General features: G+C 38.4%; 2 protein-coding genes across 8 annotated transcripts in view; one reads left to right on the forward strand and one right to left on the reverse strand.

Moving 5' to 3' along the window:
- LOC113679775 (uncharacterized) lies at nt 1-21,975 on the reverse strand. Of its 6 annotated transcripts, none has more exons than XM_089187340.1 (26): nt 21,322-21,975; nt 20,643-20,741; nt 18,749-18,982; nt 17,825-18,090; nt 17,290-17,467; nt 16,405-16,509; nt 15,837-15,941; nt 15,322-15,410; nt 14,406-14,483; nt 13,638-13,903; nt 13,062-13,154; nt 12,262-12,393; nt 11,401-11,547; nt 10,852-10,966; nt 10,326-10,461; nt 8,699-8,886; nt 7,927-8,072; nt 7,210-7,321; nt 5,699-6,003; nt 5,163-5,366; nt 3,802-3,885; nt 3,202-3,372; nt 2,643-2,702; nt 2,090-2,162; nt 1,696-1,776; nt 1-1,503 (listed from the first exon to the last, which is right to left on the reverse strand). In XM_089187340.1, exons 1-26 carry the CDS (start codon nt 21,915-21,917, stop codon nt 1,151-1,153), a joined length of 4,416 nt encoding a protein of 1,471 aa, XP_089043466.1. In that variant the 5' UTR covers nt 21,918-21,975; the 3' UTR covers nt 1-1,150. The 6 variants fall into 6 exon arrangements, with proteins under 6 accessions (XP_089043466.1, XP_089043465.1, XP_089043464.1 ...); XM_089187339.1 differs by having other exon boundaries at nt 7,927-8,075; XM_089187338.1 differs by having other exon boundaries at nt 8,699-8,919.
- Nucleotides 21,815-25,310, forward strand: part of LOC113678475 (uncharacterized) — a 10,807-nt gene continuing 7,311 nt past the window's right edge. The window contains exons 1-2 of one of the 2 annotated variants that reach the window (XM_089187343.1): nt 21,815-22,040; nt 24,743-25,053. In XM_089187343.1, coding sequence (XP_089043469.1) covers nt 21,935-22,040; nt 24,743-25,053 — 417 coding nt within the window. In that variant the 5' untranslated portion in view covers nt 21,815-21,934. Of the gene's footprint in view, nt 22,041-22,117; nt 22,436-24,742; nt 25,054-25,310 lie in introns of those variants that run through there. The other variant, XM_089187345.1, reaches the window with a different exon arrangement.

Genomic DNA, 25,310 nt, shown 5'->3' on the forward strand with positions numbered 1-25,310 from the left:
CTTCAACACGCGCTTTAATTTGCAGTCATGGTACGTCCAGGTACACCAAATCCTCATAAAATACTGACCTTGCTGTGACCAAGTGCTACACTTGTTCTGACCAAGCACAACGCTTGTTCAAACTAAATAAAGCTTTACAACACAGTTCTATCCAAGGCCAAACTACAAAGGATTAGGTAATGTCCTTAATTATCACAAGGATTAGGTCACGCTTTCAGCCACCCTAAACATTTCTTTAAAAACGATTGGCTAGAACGGAATTTTGCCTTTCACAAGATCAATCACTCTCAAAACACCACAAATAGACAACAACTAAAGAAAAGACTACGACAAGTAACGGCTACAGTTCAACACTAACTACAGATGCTGTCAAATAACAACTTCCCAAGGCTGGCTGAATAACAACTGGCAGCATTTACGCTTTGCTGAGCTTAGCAAAAGTTCCGCAGTCTCAATGTTGTTTCTAAAGCATTAAGCATAGTAACCTTAAAAACTAAAAATTCTCTCGTTACACCTGGCTGAGAATGGAAAGCACTTTAAGGCTCACAAGACCGTTGAAATAAGCCGGTGATAACGTACCTAGTACCTGAGAGTAATGATAAGCAAGCGCTAAAATTAACCACCTACAAGGTACTTAGTGGAACACGTTGTGACCTGATAATTGGTGCGCTGGAGTCTGGGTTTGAGAGCTAACTGGGTCACTCGTTCGGTTCTTGGTCAAAATACTTTACTATCACAGTGCCTCTCTCCACCCTGAAGAACCAGCACCCCAATCCAGGGGGGAGGGGTAATACTCCTACTCACGTCACGCTAAGGAAACCGGGATAAGCTCTGGCAGAGGTACAGACTTAACCTTCCTTTGCAAGGTGTGATTAATTACAACATAATAATAGCAAAATCTACAAACTAGTATAGCTTCCCTTAAAAACCTTAAGGACACAAAATGTTGCGCATACGTAAAAAATTGTCAATGCTTAAAACTTCTGATCTCTGAAGACAGCTGGAAGCCTTTGTTGTTCACACAGGATTAAAGGCGAGACACAAAGTTAAACGTATATCTTCCCATGAACACGCTACATCCTATAGCTATTCCTTTTATTTTTTTGTTTTTGCCAGTGAGCATTTAAGATCAGGTGGTAATTACTACTAGCTAAACGGCCGTTCCGGCGGAACGGTCGTTTTCGGCCTGAAGTGGCTCTCCTTTACCAAATTCTTGTTGGAATCTCTCGTCTTCGCCCGCTTTTCTTATGTCCTCGTCCTTCACTTTTTGCGCTTCTCTTGATACTTGCGTCTCTTGCACTGGCTTTTGCTTTTTAAATTCTTCAAAACCTTCCTCCTGAAAAGGGAATTTGCCTCCCTCTTCCGTCTGCTCTTCAGTCTCGACCTTCGATTTCTCTGTTTCTTGTAAGGGCGTCCCAGCAGACGACAGACCCTGAACATTTATCTCACCAGATGCGGGTATTGAAAAATTATTAGTTGTCATCTCTCCCGACGTAGACTTGTCTAGGAGAAGAAAAATTGCGACGACTCTTACCGTTTCTTAGTTTGCAGTTATAAAACTGAAGTTCACACCTTCCTATTAATCGTACAGTATATTGAGATGACTTATTCTCACTGCTGACTTATTCCTCCTACAGCGAAGTATTAAGGCAAAAAAGGATTGGTAAATACAAAAACACCTTTAAACAACCTCACCAGTTGTAACCTGCATCGTCCCTTGGTCTCCGATAAGTAAATTGACTTTCTCCGCTTTGGGCATGTTAATGATTATATTTGCTAAAGAACACAAAAAGACAAAAGAAGAAGCCTTTAGAAGGCAGTAATGCCACCAGTTTTCATTTGTACTCGGCGCTTTTTTCTGGAAGCTGTCCAAACGTCATGAGTATCAAAGAAATCATTGAGGTACACTACGTTCCAATTCTGGATACAGAGATGTTGTGCTTTTTAAACAAAGATTAGAGCGGGTAACGGAAGTTCATGCAATAGCTTTCAACAGCCATCGACGAGTCAGTTTTAATCTTTGCTCCATGCTCATGACGATGATTTTTATAAATAACCGTGCACAAGATAATAAATATCTTGTACTTACTAACTCCAGGTCTTTTTCCACCTTCTAAGGAAGAACTGCTAACGGCTTCACCCTCAGGACGGCTACCAGAAGCCTAAATGTATTCGTTAAAACGAAAGAAATTTGAACGCTTGTTTTCTGTATCAATCATATCCCTGGATTTCTTAAGTTTGATTTGAAGGTTCTACTACATACTGAAATCACCCAAACATCTAGGGCAGGCATGAAAGTCAAACAAACCAAGAAGGTTACGAATTTAAGGTGAGGTTTAGAATTTGGATTGATTGCAATCGAAGGGATTTGCATCCAGTTGCCTCAGAATATCCAACTGTGTATGAAGCATTGAAACTTGGGAACCAATTCCTCGAATAAGCGCCGCGCCATGGCCGCAGCGACTATTTAGTCCCAAATTTCGTGCTTACTGGAGTGAGGCACTTACTCGGGGGGCAGAGGTTACTCACTAAACGTAGGAAACACTGTATCTCGTGTTACGTTCATAGCTCAAATTCGGAAGTAATTTAACGACAGCATAACAGGTACCTGCATTACAGTTAACACTTCGCGTGTTACTTACAGTTACAAATGGAATTTCTTTAACGAGACAATCCTTCTCTTTCATGAACTTTACGATAGCCTGGCAAAGAAAGGAATACCTCATCATTTTTCCTTCTTGTTAAGTTTAACCATTCTCTTTGTTCTGAAGTTGTGTTTACATACCAAACAAAAGCAAAACAAACACTTATATCAAGCTTTCCTCTGAAAAGAATATAATCCATTTCAAACCAACTTAAGATCAAGAAACTCCATCACATTTGTCATAAGATAACAAATACAGTTGATTCCCAGTTTCTTTAAGCATCTTGGTGGAACGCTCGTCTATCACGAACTACCCTCAATAAAACCGCCACGTAAAGAAAAAAACAAAACAAAACAGAAACAAAGTGCATTACATCATGCTGCCCTAACAATTATATTCCTGGGTGGAGTATGCACACTCATAAAGAGATTTTCTGCCCTAGAACTTGGTCATGGGACTAAAAACCTGATTTTTTTTAATCAGAAGTCCACAAAAGTGACAGTAAGTCACAGGCCACCCAACTATCTGTTGCAAGATTAAGAATAACTCAACACACCCTCCAGACTGATGACTTATACTCCAATTGAGCTTGATTACCAAAGAGATACAAGCCACAACGTGCTCGTGAAATTGCCACACAAATACGATTCTTCTGAGACAAAAAACCAATCTCGTTCTCATTGTTACTTCGGACCAGAGAAACGAGAATGATGTCATTTTCATGCCCCTGTAGAAAAAAATGATTAGGTACGATGAGAGCCTCATTCTCAAACGTCGTAGATAGTTCTTTTTTAAAATTTTTCCATTCCTTTCACGGGATTAAAATCAGCATCCCGAAATTTCACTTTGCAGTACCGCATTTGGTACAGAATCGCTCCATGATTGCGAGGGTGACGGGTTCGAGTCACATTACACCCTTGAATTGTTTGCGAATTGCTTACATTGGGAAGTAATGAAGTTAACTCGTTACACTGTCTTCAATAATGCCATAAGATTTTAGTCATATCAATTTATTACCACGGAGTTTGAGAAGTTTAGATACCTCGGGACCACACTAAGGAACGGATTTTCAACTGAAAATGATAAATGTTTTTAAAGACGTTAACCATTGTTCTATTTCACATTAATAAAAGATATAGAGAGGAACTTTCCATACCTGAAAAGCGTCTATCGTCGTCACTCCAATCTCACCCATTTTCTCAACATTTGAGGATAGGAAGAAATCTCTTATTTCAGTGACCTGCAAAAGGAGTATATTACCTTAACAATTACAACAACATAAAAAAATGGCCAGTGGTATTCTCTAGTTATCGATCCAGTGGGGATATACATAGATGGAGCAATTGGTACCCTAAATAACCTCCTGAAAGCAATGTAATATTATTTGCTTTCCTCGACAGTGTTCAAGAGTTTTGACGAGCCCCGACCCTTCTTAGTTTGTGACACTTGCGAGTACTACCAAATAAGGTAAAGAACACGTGTGAGCAAAATCAGACAACCGGACACGACAAAAATTGAGAGTTTTCAGGGAGAGAGTTTTCTAGAATTTATTCTAATTCATAAGTGTTCTTAGTGACTTATTGTACGGAGAATAAAACATGAAAACGAAAAAGAATCTGTGAGTTCTGTGTACCGTTTCGATGAACGGCTCATCAACAACAATAGGTGAAAGCGATACTTCACAGGTGAGAATCAGAATCGCCCTCCACCAGCCTTGCACCATCCACCATATCACCCATCTAAAGGGTGATATGGTGGATGGTGCAGTCTTCGTCTTCCCCCCAAAAAGGCAAACACTGACAAATACATTGCAATTCGATCAGGTATCTGAGAGTCAAACGGTAGCACTTGCAACTGTGTACAATGCTTGTTCTTCGATGTATCATAGCTATCATCCTACATGAGGTGATGAAAAGAAGGTATTAAACAAACTTTGCTGAACATGTCATGGTCGTTTTTTTTAACATAAAGGTTGTCACAGAAGAATATTTACCAATCAACCAATCAAAATGCTATCACATGTGCTCGTAGTGCTGGCCACCCCCCCCCCGCCCATTTTCTTTATTTAACAATTCCAAAATCATTAAACAATAGGAACTTCTTGCACATTTTTAAACAACTGGGATTTGTAGCCTCCTTAATTTACAGAAAAGTTTTATCTTAATGAAAAGAACACCATTCAAAAATAGAAATGGGGTTTCCAAGTTCATTTTGGGTTGCTAACTTTCATAGATAAAAATAAGAATGTATTTAACAGGTTATAATGTTGTTATGATGGCTTAACTTGAGTTAAGTAACAAGGACAGTCGTAATATGATTTGCAAAGATTGGACATTTTAATACGAGTATTTCACCATCACCAGACTCAGAGTAGCAATAATGGTCAATTAAAACTACAGAGCTGTAAACTGCTGTGATCCACCTAAACTTTGCAAAGGATATCAATTTTATCACCATGTTCCCAGGATCAAATCATACTTCGGTTTTAGAGATTAAAAGCATCCGAAGTTCACTTGCCTGTCCTCGATATGCGCAAAGTACTGTAATTCTAGATGGATGAACTCCCTGTTGACAAAACGTTTTTGCAGCTTCCGTGATCATCCTGGCCTCGTGGACGTTTCGTTTGCTGTGGGAATCTTTTGATGGTTTCTCCTCGCTTGTGTGGCGGCAGAAGTACATGCTCTTCTCCACACAATGTGGAAAATCATTGTTGCGAATTAGCTAGAGAGGTAGAACGAATAACTATACATTTCAAGCTCTGTAACTCCGTGCAAAACGAATTTCAACTCCTTGTAACTAAAGGAGTGATGTAAATCTAGCATGGAGGGAATGGGTTTGGCAGTAAGGTTAGTAAACAGAGGGAATCGTTAACGTACTGAGTAACACAAAGAATTTATGTTTTTAACCCCTTAGAGCGCCGATTCTCTCCTAGCCTCAGCAGGGCAAGCACTGGCAAATAGGTGTCCTCCACCCGCGAAAAGTAATAACCTTCAATTAGATAAACTTTGTGCGAAAGCCATTGTCCACTTCGGTCCATACTTTCCAGCATTTACCTCAGTCCTTGTTTTAAGCTCCTTATAGATTTTTAGCCTTCGGAGCAAATCAACAATGTCGTCTCTCATTCGGCATTGATACTCAAGCTGCTTGAAAGGAATCTTGCAGTTCACAAGTCTCTCGAACATGGAGACATCAAGGTTATTAATCTTTCGGAGTCTGGGGTTTTGTACCACAGGTTTCAGCTGCTGATGATCACCAATCATGATAAGGTGTTGAACGGATGGCGGGATAGCTGCCACAAGTTGTCCTTCTAAGATTTCGGCAGCTTCTTCTACTATCATAACTGATGGCTTTATTTCCTCTGAAAGTATATTAAACAACAGCAAATGAACTGTGAACTGGAAAGGCATTACGATCATTCAGAACCATACGTAGCGAACGGAAACTCCATTTTAACCATAATTTTAATCCCGATGATAAAAAGTCAGTGCAAAATGAGCCCAACTTCACACTATGTCGGTGCTCTCGGTTTCACATCTCAAAAAAATTCTCACGAATCAGTCGAAGTGAAAGCATGATATGTGACTGAAATGACATTCGCGAAGTTACCGAATTCCCCGACAGTTTTTAAAAAAAATCAATGTTTGGACAGTGGGTAATTTAAAAGAGCTAGTTGACAAACTTAAACAATTTTAGTATGTTTCCAAGGACTAGATCGTGATGACATGTCTGATATTGCATGTCTGAGAACATCTGGCGCATCCTACAACCCTTCAATATCCACGTCGTCCACAAACCCATCACTTTACTACGTCAGTTACTGACAAACGTCAAGGACAAGGACGAACCGAGGACCAGACAGGGAGCGGTTTATAAAATCAATCGCTCCGACTGCCACGCCTCCTACATCGGCGAGACTGACAAAAACTCACAACAAGACTGACTAAACACAAGCTAGCGACGAGGAAAGGTGATTTCAACAATCACATTGCTGAACATCATCGACTTACGAAACACACTATTGACTGGGACTCTGCGCAATGCCTAATTGACAGCACCAACTACTTCCAACGACTGACTCTGGAAAGCTGGTTTGCAAACATAGAACAAATTTCCCTCAAAAGGTGTCAACCTCTACCGGCACCATACAAACGACTCATGCATGAAACCGACCGATCGCAACCGACCTACGCCACTTGAGTCTTACGGCGGATAACATCACGGCAAAACTGAATTAATCAGTTTATACGAACCGGACTTAGATCAATTGACTGACAACAACTAATGATTCTCTTGATTCTAATGATGACTTCTACTCAGGTTGTCGAAACGTCAGTCACCACTACCGACAAAAGTCCTTCTTATGATTACACTAACCCGGACGATCACACTACACTATCACAAAGTCTATGCTATATGTGAAGTATCCTAAAATTGGAAAACTAAACATACAGTCTGAAGTTGATTAGGAGATGAAATGAACTTGCACCGGCACTACCACCAACATATTCACATCAATAACACCAACAACAACAGCAACAACAAATACAACGTGTTGTTAGTTTACCCAGCAGATTAGCTCTCATGGCTGCACCAGTCACTGTCATACCAATAATTTCACATTGCCTCATCACATCGATCTCATGTTTATTTCTCAACGCTGTATACTGGTGATGTTTCTGTGGATAAGTTCAACAGTAAAATTTAGAGAAAAAAAAGGCGCACAGCCAAGTTAATTGTCCTTGAAAGACACTCCCTACCTCACCAAGTATAAGTGCATAAATGAAATCATAAAAAAACCTAGCTACATGAGTGGTAAGAAAATTTCAAAATAATGAGTTCGCTCTTCACTAGAGGGGACCCTGAAACGAAAAATAAATATTCGAGACAAATGGGTCATTGTGCAAAATACAAATTCGGTGCTCAGGGTACAAAGAAGAACTTGTTATTATGAGAACGAATTCGCTGATAGCCGGACCAATTTCACCTGAAAAGATGGGGTTACACACCATTTTTTCATCAATTTGGCTCTTTTTACAACATAATGTACTACTTACAACGCATTTTGTTTATATACTGATAGATGACCAACTAAATAGAAGAGGATATTTCAAATCTGCGCATTTTTCTTCGTTTAAGGGAGACTATCATGATCCCTGTGAAAAGATGTTTTTGAAACTACATCTTTTGTGGCTATGGGAAGAACAAAACATAAGTAAAAGATATTCAACAACGTTTTTTCTAGTTGACGTTATTACTGTCACAATCGAAGCTTGTGTTTTACCTCCTGGGCCTCCCTGCTCACATCAAGAAACTCCATACGGGCCTTCTCAGCATACAAGCTTTGAAGAGCATACACTAGCTGAATCCTTGCATGCTGATTGAGAACCCAGATATTTGTTTCATCTGAGCATCTTATGAAGTGGTCAACTTCTGGCAAAAGATCACATTTACGATAATAACAATGGTTTCAAACATAACATTCTAGTATGGAAAAAATGCCATTTTACATGCACGCCATGTACAAAATCCGTATCACGGTAGAAAATGGGATGTTATGATCTGGTTTATGACCATTATAGTGGTTTCTCAATTACCAACTATTTAATTCTCAGCCTGGGATATTGTGTTTCAAGCGTTCTCGTTGGTTAAATCAATCTTGCTCACCAAATCATAAAGTCTCTCCATGTATGGAAATGATTGCACCAGATGTTAGACAAAGGTTAGTCTTTTGAAGATGCTATAAAGGTTAGGTTACATCTATAAGACGCCAATAAATATCTAATAGGAAATTTCCGAGTTCCAGAGAACCCTCACATTCAAAACGAAGCTAAATGCCCAACTTTCTAAAGAAAATGAGTTTTGCTGGCATGATAATGAAAGATTATTTTCATGTCGAAGGCTTCGCACTTAGCCTTGTCATCAAAAAGAGAAACTTTGATGAGAAAACAGAAGCTGTATATACTTCATACTATTTTTTGCAAATTGCAATTTTTTTAAACTGGTATTTGTATTTATCAAATTTAAAAAGAAGAACTTAAAACGATAAAACTCACTTCTCTCATCCATGAGAATAAGTTTTCGTTCTCCAAATGTGTCATGTGTGCTGGTGTCAGAAATATCTTGCGTATCGTCAGGAAACTCGTACTCTAAGGCTGAGGAGATCCGCTCATCTTCCTCTACAGAAGGCTCTCGGAAGTCATCGGGGTTTTCCTGTTCTTGATCCAGTTTTCGCTTTTTAGTTCTGCATGCAGCAGAGCGGAGATCAATATTTTCACTAAACAAATAAGATCTCAGATCTAGCCTAGGACTTATTTCAACAACCAGGTTTTGCAGCTATTAACTTGTCACTGACAAAACAAGCAACAGTTACCAACAGCTAGTATAATGCCACAGAAATCACACTGGCCATATGTTTTGCCGTAAGGAGACGAGTTGAAGATCTTTGGGCAAAATAGTGAACGTAGGGCGAACATGTTATATTTGATGGGGTGCACTGGCAGGGGGCGAACTTGCAATGGGGAGAAACGTCAATAAACCACTCTTTCTACTACGAATTAAGTGTACAATCACTCAAAATAAAGTATGTAAGGCGTCTTAGGTTTAAATTTCAAAACGTTTATATGGTCAGATTTGATCCACGATCCAGCATAGCCTACTTTACGATTAACTGTGGACATTTAAGAGGCGAATGTGGTAACTAAGGTGGTATATTTACATTGTAAGACACCTTATACAATAGAAGATTTGATACAGAGATCTGGAGTAAAGTATGAGCACATTGTTTTTCATGCGCCAGATGGAAATGTTCCGTTGGTAAACAGTTCAACTTTTAAGATTTTTGTTTCACAGCGAAATAGAAACACGTGACGTGATGTTTCTTCACTCACTAAATATTCAAATTTTAAAATGAACTTTCTTCCCAAGCTTATTCCCAAACAATTTCGAAGACTTGTCGAGTGCGTGCCGAAAAGATCGTCAGGCAAGCAAACGTTTGTATAATGCGTTCACGGTACGGTTGTCATATGACACTGCTAAAAACATGGAGGCCGCTAAGATGATTAGACTGATTATAATGCCTGTATTTTATTGTACGGAATTCCTTGAATTAAGACGAAATTGACTTCTCGAGCGCGAGCTTAGACAATAGGCTATTTTACAGTTGTGTGCTTAGTTGCCAAGCCTCTGATTTGAAGTGAGGCTGAAGGTGACCTTGTTGTAAAAGGCTTGGCAACCAAGCACGCAACTGTAAAATGGACTATTGATAAAAATCCAGGTGAATCACCTGTCGGCGTCTTGCCTCAAAATTCTGATGGCCATTTCGGACTCTCAAGTCACCCTGAAAATCTATCGCAAGCCCCAACCGTTTACGAGGTGCGAAAATTCGCGAGAATCTCGCTGATGTAAATTCTTTTCTCAGTTAATTAGAATGACACCCGGTTTCTTCCGGTAAATGCCTTCAGAGAGAAATGCGCCACGCTGCGCTTGTGCAGTTACGACCTTACTCCGTGTTTACAGTACCAAAGAGCAAAGCTGCAATCATTGCAAAACGTAGAAAAGTTTTGTTTCGTTTCAAGTAGGCCAACGGGCGTTCATCGATTTTCACTCAACTTGTATCGCCACAAATTTGCCCTGTTTGCCCTTTTTCTGTCTAATAATAATATATGAAAGCATCAAAAGTACCTTGTGCGCTCTGACTTCGCGTCAGTAACTGAATGTGACGGCTTGCTACTCGTTCCTGGAAATCCGTTCTCCCTGGCTAACCGATCAAATTCTACTTGTCCAGGAAGCCACTTCCCTAGTGCGTTTCTTACACATCCTGTAACGTCCAACACAAAGAGAGATTTTCTTCAAAGCAAGGGAGTTAGTCAGATAAGCAAGGTAATAATGTCACCAAAGGAACATGTTGGAACAAAACATTAAATACTCGTCTCGACTCATTTTGAACTATTCTAGTGCTAACCAAGTAAAAAATTCAAATTTAAAGAACAACACTTCAACTGCGTTTCGCACTATATACTTAAATCATTATTGAAAATATTTCAGTCCTTTGGCAGACATCGATCTTTCATAAATCGCTGGATATTTTCCCTACAAAAAGTTCAAGTTTTTCTCATATTAAAATATTCTTTGAGGAAAAAACATACAGCATCTCGGAATCTAAGTCGGGAAAAGTAAGAAAGGTTTAACAAATGAAATATTCCTGCACCTTTCAAGTGAGATTTATATGACCCATCCATGTTTCTCTCTTTGAGTAGCTTATCCACCTCCGCTTGGTCAATTAACTCTATCAGGAGCTCCCTGACCTGTTTTTCAGTTGCTGTCTTTAAAGAAAAATTTTTAGGGTGAACGTAGGTACTTTTTTTGCAGCTATTCCATAGAGCCACACAGCACAGTCTAAGCTTGAGGGTAGTAGGATAACGCTATCCAACGGGAAAACTAATTTCTAGAGTGCATAAGTGTTCGAAAACACACTATACTATCCGTCAAATAATTATCTAATCACATAGTAACATTACCCACCCTTCACATAATCAGAACTTAAAGTTGGGGAGAATTGTACGTCACTGGTATGAAATCAAAGCCCCATTGCCTTCCTGATGGAGTAATAAGGTGACGGGCAAATGTACCATCAACCAACCGTCTTCCATCGAGTTTCACATGAACATGCATAAGGTTTATAATAACCCTTTGTCACTTGGAATAATTGAATCGCAAATTAACACCTTGAGGGGTACTTTAAAACATAGACCCACACCTGGATGAACATATCAGCATTAAAAGCACAGGAACCCTGAAGCTTCGAGTATGCCTCTTTCACGTGACGTTGCATATTTCGCAGTTGACTTCTGAGTTTTTCTTTTTGCGTTTTGAGAACTTCAGGCCACACAAACTTTGACTTTACCTATATGAATAGAGATCACACAAGCGTTATTTAGAAGGACAATTGTCAAATCAAATATCATTAAAAGTTCATTACACACCTATGCAAAAATACGCAAGCTTATTACTGGATGACTGCTCCTTTGCCCGCGAGTAGGTTTCAGACCCTGAGCAAAGAGAGCCGGCGAGAGGTCTATAAGGGGTCTGGTACAAATAACGAGTAGTAGTGCCAAAGCTTTTGTGGACCTCTCGCCGGCTTGCGAGAGGTCTCGCTTGAGGACCCATACCTCCACATGGGCGAAAAAACGCTCGTGCCGCAACGCTTTTAAAGAGGGACTGCTTGCTAGCTGGTAGCAATGAGCTTGCATTAAATTTCAACTTCACGTAAACTGCTTACTAGAAAAATATCGTGAAAATTCTAAAGTAAGGCAAGTAAAATAGACAAAATCCAGTAATTGAAAGAAAAGGCTATGTTAAGCAAAATGTTTCAAAAGTTCATTTTTAATCTATAGTTTCATCTGATCGGTGATGGTTGCAACAAATGCCAACAAAATTTTATCAGCAGTAACATGCAGCAGCACTACTACGGACCCTTGACCGAGTTGTTGAAAGCACATTTAGCACTAATCTTGATTTAAACATCATGGAAATGAATTATTTTTATGTATATGTAACCCAGGATTAGTGTCAATCAGGTTTCAAACAGCCAAGCCCAGGTAGATCCAACAAATCTTACGTTAAACAAGAGACAGTCCTCCAACTTTTCTGATCTTGATGACTTTCCAACACGGACAATTCTGGGCTTAAGCGATAAATCTAGACACCCTTCCAAGAAATGGTCTAAAGCGTCATTCTTGTAAGTGACAACCTTTGAATAGTCAAGTAAGAATAACAGGGTAAGAAAGGAAAAAAAACATCAGTACGATTATAACCTTTACAAATCAATCAAGTAGCAAACATTTTGGAACAGGTGGTCTTTCCACTCGAACCCTCGCTGATCGTTTTTGCGGCGGCGTCAGCACAGGCTAACAAACCTTTTTTGAACATTTCATGCGATGTGCATGTCACACTATTTTTAGCTCTTACCTCAAGTTGTGAGCATTTTCATAACAATTAATGTTATCTGCAACATGAAAGCCTCTACACAACTGAAAACAATTTCCGGAAATAAATGTTTCTGAGTCACGCCTTTTTGAATTTTTGCTAAAGATTTGGCATTATGTGAAATGTCCACCATTTCCTTTACGTGCCCCTGTTATTGGTTTGTTGACAAATACCAAATGGTCGTAGTACATATCAATCACCTTTCGTTTGGTAACAAACTACAAACTCATGCAAAACGCCTTGTTTTCACGTTTAGTGTATTGTATATGGCGCATCAGATCAAATATTGTCAACCATAAGGGCGGACTCGACAGAGAGATGGGCATATGATAAATTTAGTCCATTCATAAATGGGGAACGGTTAAAAATCAAGAGGGGGCTGAACAAAGAGATTATGGAGTAATGCATTCTCAATATACATTAAATACTTACAAAAATGGGTCCAAATGTCTTCGGTACATCCATTGACAATAACAAATGAACAAGAGACACACCAACAAAAGATTTCCCAGTTCCTGGAGGTCCCTGCATGAAAGATAAAAATTTTAGGATTCATATTGACTCTGAACAGCCCCGTGAGGACAAGCCAATAAACTATATATGTATGTATCACATGTAGGCCATTTTAATTAAAAAATTACAAAATTAGTGCTGGTAGGAAATCACTATGAGCTCTCAATCAAACTGCTCAAAGCATTATGCACAATGCAGTCAAATGTTGGAAATTTGATCGTGGTTGTCAGTAGTAATACCATTAAACGTCTTTGTAGGCACGACCTGATCACGGGGCTGAGGGCATAACTGACCTATGTTGAGTTTTCGAATGTTTTCCACACTTCTCAGATTTTCTTAGAAATATAAGCATGGGATCTGCAAAACGTAGGCTGACAGCTTTTCTTTCTTGGTCGTTATTGAAACATTTTCTCTCATAAGTAATCCGTAATCCTCCAAAACCCTTAAAATTTTATAGACAACCCAAAAATATCAACAAGTACTACGCAATCATACCTGAATTAAGGCCACTTTGTTCTTAAGTGCAAGGTCAATTGCATCGAGTTGTGTGTCATCTAGTTTTGCCTTGATATTTGATAATTTTATTCTTTCAAAGTCTTCCACAAGAGAGTACACTGAAGACTCATCTTGGTCATGTGACTTTGGTGGAGACTCAAATATGATTCCCCAGTCAGGAGGAGCTTTTATTTTACGAACGTACTCAGCTTGACACATGTGATTGGCCTCTGGATGTACTAAGAAATCCTTGAACGGAACAGAATCTAGAAAATATCAGTCAAAAATTAATCATACACGTAGCTGTTGACAAAAGCAAATACATCACTGTCTTGCATCTTTTAAGAATCTAACAACTTTTTTTTAAAGAATTCCTACAAAATTTGCACTTAAATTTTCCAGTTAACACTTTACGTAGGATGCATGAACATTAATATCCTCAATCACATAGGACATTATTGGATGACTAAAGGATATCATTAATAAAGACTGAGCTAATAGACCAGTGGTGATTGATAGTTGTGATAAGACGAATCTACGATGATCAACCTGTGTGTTGAGACTGAGCTAATTTGCCAGTGGTGATTGATAACTGTGATAAGACGGATCTACGATGATCAACCTGTGTGTTGAGACTGAGCTAATTTACCAGTGGTGATTGATAACTGTGATAAGACGAATCTACGATGATCAACCTGTGTGTTGAGACTGAGCTAATTTGCCAGTGGTGATTGATAACTGTGATAAGACGGATCTACGATGCTCAACCTTTGTGTTGCAAAATATCCATAGCCGGACCAAAAGACAGGTAAAATGTCTGGCTTTCAGCCATGTGAGCTTCTTTCCCTATTAAAGGTATCCAAAAAAGAAAAAGGAAAGTGTTACAATCGTGTTAAATACACGTCCAGGTATTTCATCAGCACCGCATTATAACGCAGTCATACCACTCAAGGTCGATATCACTTATATAATAACAGTCTGTGATTGAATGGTGAGTAATTTGACTGCAGAAAGGTTGAAAAAACTCTGCCGTCATGTGCTGTATCCAGAATTATCAGAGTTCAACTAAAATAAACAATTTCAACCGAAAATTAGGTGATTCTGTCACTATACTGCCAGGCTAATCCTGAACTGGGCACTACATTACTCATAACTGCAGGCATGCAAAAATTAGCCCACATGCTCATGAGAAAAAGATTTGCTATTTTCCCTTCAATGGGTAGTTCTGTCGAACGTGAAACAGGGCATATTTAACCTCTCCTGATGCTACCTTGCAACAAATTTTTATTTAAAATGTCATTAGTCTATGTATTATTGATCTCTTAGTTTTCAAGTAAAATTAATCCTTACATTATTACAGATCTGAATATAACAAAATGGCTATCAGTCCAAAAGGTTGCTATTAATTACCTATTTCAAGCTAAACCCCCCTCCCCTCCCTCGCCCCCTACAATTTATTGTTAGCAATTGTCCCGTGCAACTGACTAGTTCAGTCAATTGAGTAACAACATTGAATTTTTCACAGATCAGTTGTTTACAGCTTTAAGTCAGTTGACAAGACTACATTCTTGAGTAGCTCATTTAACTTTCAAATAATTAAGTGCTGTCAGTTAACAACAAAAATGAGCTTCTTTAAAAACCTCAATCAAAAGTATCAATTCCCTCTTATCTTTAATTTACCTACCATTATCTGTTATCCCTTGTAGTTTGATTACAAATTCTGCCTCTGATATGTTGTTTGTTTTATCACCACAAAGTGCCACCCATATCACTCTATGGTTGAAGCATATTTAGAGAGCTAGGGTTAATAGCCACAAGAGAAAAATGCAGGGATTGTTTTCTTCTTTACTGCCAGCAAAGCTTTAAGAAAATTTATATTTTAGTAACTCCAATTTTCCAACAAAAGCCTCTTTTCCAGTCAAACAGCCCTCCATTGGCCATGACCCTATGAAGTAGAATCCTAAATTCATTCATATTTACTGAGAAAAATGTTTCAATTAGATTAATCTCACCAAAGCAATTTCGACCTAGCAGCTTCCTAACATGCCATTTATATTTAAGTGGAGTGACTACTTTTAGTTACTACCTCTATGAATCACACACAAGAGTCACAAATCACTGAAATGACACAACAGGTGAGTAAAGGAATTTCATTCTTGGGCTGTCTGTGCTGGAAGTAGATTAAAAAAAGTAACCAACCTTTGTTCATGGTCTACCTTTTCCACTACAGCCCAAACAGGCTGTTCAAATGAGCCATCACAAGAAATGCACAGTAGATTTCCATACACAAGCCAACTTGCAGATCTGTTACAGATAACATACCGCAGATGTAAACATACACATTTCGACATACATTCAAATTAAAATATTTCAGCTAGCCATGTTGTAGTGATAAAGTTTGAATCAATGTGTTTGACAACAATCAAAGATCAATACCTAACCTAATATTTGTTTATTAACTATAATCATTAGTTGACTTTCTTGTCTGGTCTAGTATCGTAAGCATTATATCATTATCTCCTATAGGACTGACATCAGTCACTCGTTTGCCAAACCTTAACTTTAAGACAAAAATGCAAGAGTTTTTACTTAAATAATCACTGAATTGGCCAAGCCGCACACTCGCAGCATTTTTTCTTTACTTGATTCATTATTGTAAGGTGAGGTGGCTCTCCCATATTAGCCCGGTGGCTTCCTCGGTCTCCTTGCCTTCTAGCTGTTGATGACATTATACATCCAAAGACCTCAAACTTAACAAAGCGCTCACCCCCAGTCAATCCTTTCCTCTGAGTTAACAGTAAATTGCAATCCAATCGACATGGTGGTTGGAGAGTTTTCTCGTTTATGAGTGCGTAGTCCTTTCAGAGTAATCCTAGATGTAATTGCAATCACTATCAACACTTTACTAGCAATATATAACATATGCAATATCTGAGAGACTTAATGTTACATCAAATCTACAACATAATTGTGTTGGAGATGGAAGATGAAGATATGAGGAGGAGGATGAGGGTGAGGCAGAGCATATGAGGAAGAGGAGGGTGTGGGTGAGGGCAAGGATGAGGATGAAGATGAAGATAAGGAAGAGGAGGAAGATAAGGATGAGGAGTAAGATGAGGTAGAGGAGGAGGAGGATGGAGGGGGGATGCCAGGCTAAGGATGAGGATGAGAATGAAGAGGAAGAGGATTATGATGAGGAGAAGGATAAGGAAAAGAATGAGGATGAGGCAGAGCATATGAGGTGGAGGGTGAGGATGAGGATGAGGTGGAAGAAAAGGAGGATGAGGAGGAGAAGAAGGATGAGGTCGGAGAAGGAGGATGAGGAGGAGAAGGAGGATGAGGAGGAGAAGGAGGATGAGGAGGAGAAGGAGGATGAGGAGGAGAAGGAGGATGAGGATAAAGAGGAAGATGAGGGAGATGAGGATGAGGATGAAGAGGAGGATGAGGATGAAGTAGAAGCAGTGGAACTGATGGTCAATTCAAACTTATCTTTGGGCAAAAACACAGTCCACTGATTTCTAAATCTTCATGTTAAATCACAAGTAATGAAGTAGCTACCCATAGGATTATGTAGAATGAGGCCAAACTATTCTTCATGTACCTAACACATGCTAGCCATAAATTGAAAGTAAATCAAAAAACTTGTTCCCACCTATACATCATCGCTTCCTTTGAATCACACTTTCCTTTGCTTAAAAAGTAAGAAACTCCATTCTTCAACTTGTGAAAACACTCCTCTCTTAGAAGTCTGAAGTAAGTGTTCAAGTATTCTTTTTCTGAGAGGTACTTGCCTTCTTTCTTGATCACTGGTAAGTCAGTTGTTCTAGTTTCTTCAATCAATAGATGAATCATGAAAATTAAAGCTCATTTTATAATTGATAATTAAATGCACCTACCATCATAAGTCTAATGGCAATATTAACTAAAGGATATATACACAATTTTCATTGCTGGTTAACAAATCTGGATTTCTTGTTTGTATAACTTGTCCATCACTGATAAAATGAGAAAAAAATTACTTAGTAAACCACAGAAAGTAGCATATGTTTGACTCACATTTGCTTGCACCACACAGTTATACTTAAGTCTGAGTACGTAGCAGCTGCGCAAGCCTAGCATAACGGTTAGCAGGTTTAGTTTCACCAAAAATATATGTTTATTTAAATCATTAATTGATATGCACTGACTTGTTGAATCTTTATGGATTTCTTCACTCAGCAGCAGCAAGGGAAGATCTCTCCATGAAAAAGCCTCAAGATCTGCATAGACTCCTGGCACTGCAATGGCAACCATCAGTGACAACTTTTCCAGGAAGTCTAAAGCAGATTTCCCACAAGAGCTGTTCACTAAGCTTTCAGCAAGAACTTTTGCCATGGGTAGAACTCTTCGACCAGAGGAAGGTGAAACATTTAGGACATGTTCTAGAACATTCTGCACCACTTTGAAGGGTCCACTGATAATTCAAAAAGCAAAATCACTAAGTTTTCCTGTTTTGACAATTTGAAAACTTAACAGGTGACAAGAACAAAATAACACCTCCCTTACACTTTCAGCCGGTTGGTAATAAAATAATTGTCATCGTATGCTGCCTGAAATATGTTTGGCTCAATTGAGTACACATACAAGGTTGCCTTGGCTAGGATCCTTCAAGATTGATTTTAACAAATTGCCTTGTTATAGATCAAGGAGGCAGGTTTTTGAGCTTCTGAGACTTCTCACAAACCATTTTCTATAAATTAAGGCATCCCTTTAACTTTGCCCTTTGCTACCTGCCTTCAGTATTGAAAGCAAAGTGTTGAATAAAACAGATCACAGAGTAGAGATTTGGTGTTAAAAACCCAAACATTAGGGTAAAAAAAACATGGGTAAAAAAAACATGGACAGAAATGCCAGGATATGAAATTCAAACTAATATATATACAAACTTAACTAGCATTATGTATTTAGTTGAGGAGGAAAGCCATGAAAGCTTCAGTTTGTTCTCTGCATTTTATACCTTAGCTAGCCCAGTGTCATAATGCATACACACTGATTTTGTAATCTACTTGCAAGAGAAAAAAATTTTTAAATCTTTGCATATTCACTTTTTTCAATTGCCACCTGAACATTACCTGATACAATTTTCTTTGGCTAAATTCTCAACTATTCCAGGAAGGACCAATTTGAAGAAGGCACTCTTTGAAAATTCTTGAACAATTCCTTGAACAGTTGGTAGCATTCCTCTCTGAGTACAGGAGCATAACTTATCAATAATAAGTAAGACATTGTGGGCAAAATTTTGCTTGGTTGCGTTGCTATAATCTTCCCAAGGATGTTGAAGGATGTATTCCCAAAAAGCATGACACCTGTTAAGAATGTAAGTGCATTATCATATTAAAGCAACACAACAAAACTTAATTAGATCAGTTAAGAAGCAAAACAAGAAAAACAAAGAAAAGAAACAAAACCTTTCCTATATATTTGCATTAAGTTGGGAATTTTTGAGAATTCCTTCAAATTCCCAGAAAACTGGGAATTCAGTTTGCAAGGGTTAAATACAAGCCACTTGTTATTACCTAGGACCTTCTGATCAGTTTTAAAGGTTTCAACACTCATATTGGAGTTGTGAAGACAAAGAATTTTGCCCTTACAATTTGAGTGGTAATAAAAACAATCAGATCACAGCTAGAGAGCCTTGAACTGTGAAAACTGAGTCTGTTTTAGAAATGTGATAGAATAGGTCAGGTAAATTAAACTGGGAATATAACCAGTTTCAGCTCCAGGCTTAATTCCCTTTCCAGGTGGGAAATGGTGAGTTTTAATAGTAAATTAAGTCAATTTCCCTGAAATCAGTAGAACACCCAACTGTAAGAAAAACAAACAAACAAATAACAAGAAAAATTTACTAAAACTTCAAGTTAGGGCAAACAAGTGTGAGGCTATAAGGGTCAGTGAATTTTCAGTAAATAACATCATTTTAGTAAATAATAAAACACTGGATATTAGTGCTGAAGGCACAATTTCTCATTGGTTAGTATATAATAAAACAATGGATCACCTTCGCATGTCATCAGAGTCAGTGGCCAATGGTGGATTTTTATTTACCTGGCTGCTTTAAGCTCAGTAAATGTCCATCATTAGCCACCCTTTATTAACTTTGGTGAATAGTTATTACATATTGTGCATAAAAGTTTAATAACTTGCAATAAAATACCCGGTCATCTGAACATCACTTTCCCCATTAACATATAAAAATTCACTCTACCTGTTTCAGTACATACAGTTAAAGACTAAAGGAATGAATCATCAACTGATATATATGTGCCCTATCTTATATAATTTCATGATTTCAACAAACATTCAGTTAGTTAATTAAATGGAAGGTTAAGTAATTCAATTTGAAAAAACTTAAAGATTATTATAATTGAGTGGTCTAAAGTATTATATCTACAAAAAAAAAGGAATTTTTTATGTTCTATATGTTTAATAGGCCATTTTATAGTTGTGTACTTAGTTGCCAAGCCTTTGATTCAGAGTGAGGCTGAAGGTGATCTTGTTGAGATAGAGACCAGTATCTAGTTAGCATGATAACAAATTAATTTGCATTTGAAAAGCAGCAAGGTTTGTATCATAAAAAGGTGACCCTTAGCCTCATTCCTGTTCAAAGGCTTGGCAACCAAGCACTGTAAAATGGACTATTACCTAGTGGTAAAACTGGATTTGAGTAAGTAACTCAAATTCAGCCAATAAGCTGGGAACTGGAAAGACAATTAAACCAATTTATGTCTTAAAATAAGTGGCACTCTGCTGCTTGCAGGGTTAACTACAGTTGTTGTAACTTGTTATTAGGATGTGATTAAAAAAAAGAGAAAAAAAAGAGAGCAAGCACATGGATAATTGGTGTTTTGTGGTTGTCAACTTGTAACTGATAGTTTTTTGCCATGCAAAATTCTCTGTATTGAGTAAATACACAATTCATTTACCAGTAACTGCCCTGCAATCAGGTTATTTATTGACATTAATTACCTTAGCAGCTCAGCTGTAGCAGCAGACGACCCATCACTTTCTACTTTATGCACATGGTTGAGAAATGCTTCAATCTCTTTCTCAGATAATTTGTAACAGCTGAAAAGAGAAAGCATAAAAATCAACCCTTAAGTACCATTTATTCAGCCAACCATCCAAAGTCAATTAAATATACTTAAGGTGAAACAGTTCTTCATTTAACCAATGCCTGTCTTTTGAACAATCTGGTCATGTTGTGAGAAGTTGGGTGATGATAACTTATGGAAATTAAGGGTGTGTAATGTATTATGGTACTAACCCATATCACTGCCCAACTTAAACCCCAAGGGTCAGAATAGCATCTAATTTCTCCTCACAGTATCACCCCTGAATCAAACATGGAGGTCATGAGAATAAAGAAAATGATCACCAACTAACAAAACTATTGATTGTTACCAAATTCTCCTTGTTAGCACCTTACGAAATATATAGAAAACAGTTTAGAGAATATGCAAACTTATTTTTAGGTGGAAAGGGTTTGAATTGTCCATCAAAGGAAGTCTTTTATTTGCAATAGATAAGAGACTTCTATTGATGGATAATTCTTTTTCATTTCTATCATTAATATGTTAAGCGGTGTTGTTCCTGATCATGTAATCTGCTCACATACAATTTTTTAAAACGTATGTACTCAACCTACCAAATAATTTCTGGCTCCAGAGCTATTTCAGTTCCTTTGGGACCTTTTGCAATCTCAAGAATGTCACCCACTTTAAGAAATTCTCTGCTGACATCATCTGCGCCAAACGTTTCAAGGTCGAGAGAAAGCTCGACTTTTTCATACTCCTTTTTCCCATTAAACATGCAGGTTTTATTCGCCAAAATCCATGCTTCCCGGTTTGTCTTTCGGATAACAACACCCTCTACCTTGAAATCATCCTGCCCAAAAATATTAACAAGAGAAGTTCCGCTTTCACTTTCCTTGCGTTTATCTGCAGCCTCTTCTGCGTATGTATAACCTTCAAGCTCGCGAAAAAACTGTGATATCGTTTTATGGGTCAATTTGAAGTTTTCCGACTTCTTCTTGTCGATGAACACCTTCAGTAACGCCTTTCGATATCTGTACGTGTCATGGTAAGTTTCAAGTTTGTAACAAGAGCTATCTTTGATAGTATTTTTCCCTCTTGTAGCTACTTTCACGCTAATTAAGAATTCCTTGTAACGGTTCCGGTAATCTTTCAGGAGCAATCCATCTTCGCAAAATCTATCGATATCTTCATTCGCCATATTTTCCATGAAGGTATGATACCTTTATGGAAAACTTCCCACTGAGGTTGTCCACAAGTTGTAACCTGAGGGAGGGGGGTGTTGGAGAGCGCTCAAGTCTTCACTTAGTATCACGCGGAAGTGTTGATCTGGGTGAGTATAACTTGTATCCGCATTTAGTTAATCTTCTTGTCTCGTCTCAGGAAAGTGGGTTCTGGGACCCACTACAAAGAAGAAGAGAAGAAAGAAGATGTTGTGTACTTGAAAACTAAGTCTTCCCCTGTTAGGAAACATCTCTTCAATATATAATTGTGTTTTTCCCGGAAAGACTGAGCGTCAAGTCAGAGGTCAATTTCGATGAATCTCTATCCTTTAGCTTCTCAGTCGTTTGTTTCAGAACAGGAAATACATCCTTTTCCTCGTAACTTTGCCGTAATTCGCTGTACAAAAACGTCAAGAAACACGTTCCTCATAAGATCGTTAAGCACCTGCTAGTATGACCACATAAAGACCCTTGGAGCTTGCTTCGCTATCGTCCTAAAGCTGAGGTAATGTTCTTTCAATTATTATAAAACAACGTACTTTTGTGTAATGCAAAAGGTTTGTAAGTCTTTCCTCAGGTATGTATGTTTAAAAAAGACATAATCGTCATGAAACAGCCTAATTGTGAACAAGAAACAAGTCAATGGAAACCTGAGGACCGTAGACTCGTCGAACCAAAGGTTCCTTAGGGACAATCTCTTTTGAGTGACCAAGTTTACAAAAGCAGAAATTTTTCTCAATGTCATCAGCTCTTAAAAGCTCTCATGAAGAAATACGTCCACTTTCTTCGCCAATTATTTGAAATGTTTTCATTTACGACCCTACCAAGGTTACCAATTTACGTGTGAATGAGATTTTGCAACGAGCCTAACTTATATGGAGCGTTATTAGGGTCAAATTTAGAAAACAAATTATGTTATGGTGTTTGATATTTCATTCGGCCGAACTACAGAATTATGTTCCAGCGTTGCATGGAATTATGTTCGGCTCTTTTAACTTGTGTTGGGAGTATTTCACTTATAACTAGGCTGGCAGTTTTTTTTGAGTTTAGTCCAATTTTGTTCGGCTCCTCCGAATTATGTTCGGAACGCGGCTACTCGAATTATGTTCGGCAAGTAGACTGGTAGCCTCGCGATAAGAAATTCACGAGGAGTCCCGGGGCGAGAAACATTTCCCGCGCTCTCTATAATTTATTCTAATTATTACCAGTGTTCGTGTACTGTTCTGTCGAACATGGCGGACAACAAACGTGGAAGAGGCGATCGCGACGAAAACCAAGAAAATCGAAACGAATGCAAAAGTGCTAAAGCAATTAAACTTCTACGGGAAGTTACCTCGCTTCTCAGTGAGGGTGATAGCGAACCATATCAACCGGCAGCTGAACAGATTAGTCAAGCAAATGTTTCTCGCCCCGGGACTCAGTCGGCAGAGTAACGGTAGATCTAATCCGGAGGTCGTGGGTTCGATTCCCACCGAGGTCAAAAGATTTTTTCTTTGCCTCGTGTGGTTCCCTGTTTCCCTTTATTAGGGCTAACGCCCAATGGGTTATTCATGGGTTTAAATAGCACTTCAATTTACACTTCAGAGTTAATTCTCTGTTTCACCATTTCTAAATTTGACCCTAATAACGCACCATAAACTTATACGTGTACGGTATCAAAGTTATTCTTACCTAGGGCTCTCTCCATAACACGGTCAAATGTCCAGTAGCCAGGCATACTCGCCCGGAAGTTAGGAATTTTACAGACTTCCTACTGAAATAATTTTGGGATCGCTTGACATTTCTAAACAAAGCGAAAAATACGATAACAAAGGAAAGCTTGAAAGAATATTTCAAGAGAAATTCTCTGAAAATTGTCTATCTTCCAGGTATTTTATAGTCTGTTTGAGATCGTGAGCGGCTGCCGGGCATTTGGCCACAGTGTAAAACGTTTTATTTCCCGTCGCCTTTCCGTTTATGAAAGCGAGCCGAAAAAAACTATAGGAAGCAGAGGGAGCCTGCGTGTGAGCGTCCGTTAGCTAATAGTTTTCGCGATAAAATTCATAACGGTAATCGAACCGAGTAGGGTGCTGTTTAGTCGGCATGATTTGAAATCACAAATATGATTTCAGTCTAAAATGGCGCGAAAGAAAGTTCAATTACCACTTTATTACATCCATTTTGAGATGGCAAAATTCAGTCGCTCAGATACAGGAACTTTTTAGTCTGTGCAAATATGTTATTAATCCAGTGGCGAGCTGGTTGTGAGAAATTGCAAATGTTGTTTTTATTTTCCTGCAACGTAATTGGTTTCTTTAAACAAGCTCTGTGGAAAGTTCATGTATGGGACAATTTTAGATGAGAATTCTTGAAAGCTCAGAATAGAATTTCCGATACGCCATTTTACAGTTATATACTTAGATGCAATGTCTTTGATTTAGAGTGAGGCTGAGGGTGACCATGTTGTGATAGAGACCAATATCTAGATAGCATGATAGCGGGAACAACTTGTTGCAACTATTCGTCTAAAGTGAATTGGGGAATTTCAAACCAGTCTGAATACGCGCAACATATTGCATAGTAAAAAAAATTCTGATTTGTGAGATGACACAAAGATGATTTTCACAAAACTTTTCCATGTCACATGAAGCAAACTGTCATACTGTCATTACGGCTTGTTCCCTGAGATGTGTCTAAGCAACTTGTCTTGGGTCTTGACTTCGCGTTCCTTCTGCCAAGTGTGGAGAGCGAGAGATATGAATACTACGCCAAGGCTGAAAATAGAAGAAATTAACTGAAGGTGAATGAAATACAAATTTATAATCTTTTGCAGAGATGTCGAGTGTGTCCTGGAAAGGTGGAGAATCAAAAGGACAAGAGAAGAAAGAAAAACATAAAAAACGAAGAGCAGAAGGTCAACCAAGCTGGTATGAAAAAACTGTTGATGCAGATTTCAAGGAGGAAGAAATACACATCCCAAAGGATAAGGTGGGACTCATTTTAGGAAAAAAAGGTTGGAAAAAAAAGGACATAATCAGCCGAAGTGGAATCCAGGACTTAGTCATCATAGAAGATCTTGTTTACATAAGAGGAACAGAAGAACAGCGCACCCGTGCGAAATTGATTATCGAAAAGGTCTTGCGTGTGAGTTTCACATTTATATTTACCCCTTTGATGTTATTATTTATTGTGCTGTTTGTGTTATGTCATTCACCTAACTTTCTTTAAGCCTTAGAAAAACTTTCGCAAAGAAAAGTTTGCACTGATGGATTTTAGCAGTTAGCGTACAAGTTAGTGAGTGATAGCGGGTCACAATTAGGCCCACCTATCTTCCATCCTTTCCATCTTTCCTTCCTTCCATCCCTCCATTCTTCCATCCTTCAACCTTACCGTCCTTCCTT

The sequence above is a fragment of the Pocillopora damicornis genome, chromosome 11, assembly GCF_964200805.1.
Source record: "Pocillopora damicornis chromosome 11, jaPocDami1.2, whole genome shotgun sequence".
NCBI lineage: Eukaryota > Metazoa > Cnidaria > Anthozoa > Scleractinia > Pocilloporidae > Pocillopora > Pocillopora damicornis.

Bases quoted from the DNA above. Each gene is read 5' to 3' on its own strand.
- LOC113679775 (XM_089187337.1), bottom strand. From the start codon at position 21,917: ATGGAAAATATGGCGAATGAAGATATCGATAGATTTTGCGAAGATGGA. The intron at 12,394-13,061 runs GTAAGTATTTAA...GACTATTCAAAG, and splicing joins AGACATTTGGACCCATTTTT to GTTGTCACTTACAAGAATGA. The intron at 1,777-2,089 runs GTAAGTACAAGA...TGTGTTCTTTAG, and splicing joins TGGAAAAAGACCTGGAGTTA to CAAATATAATCATTAACATG.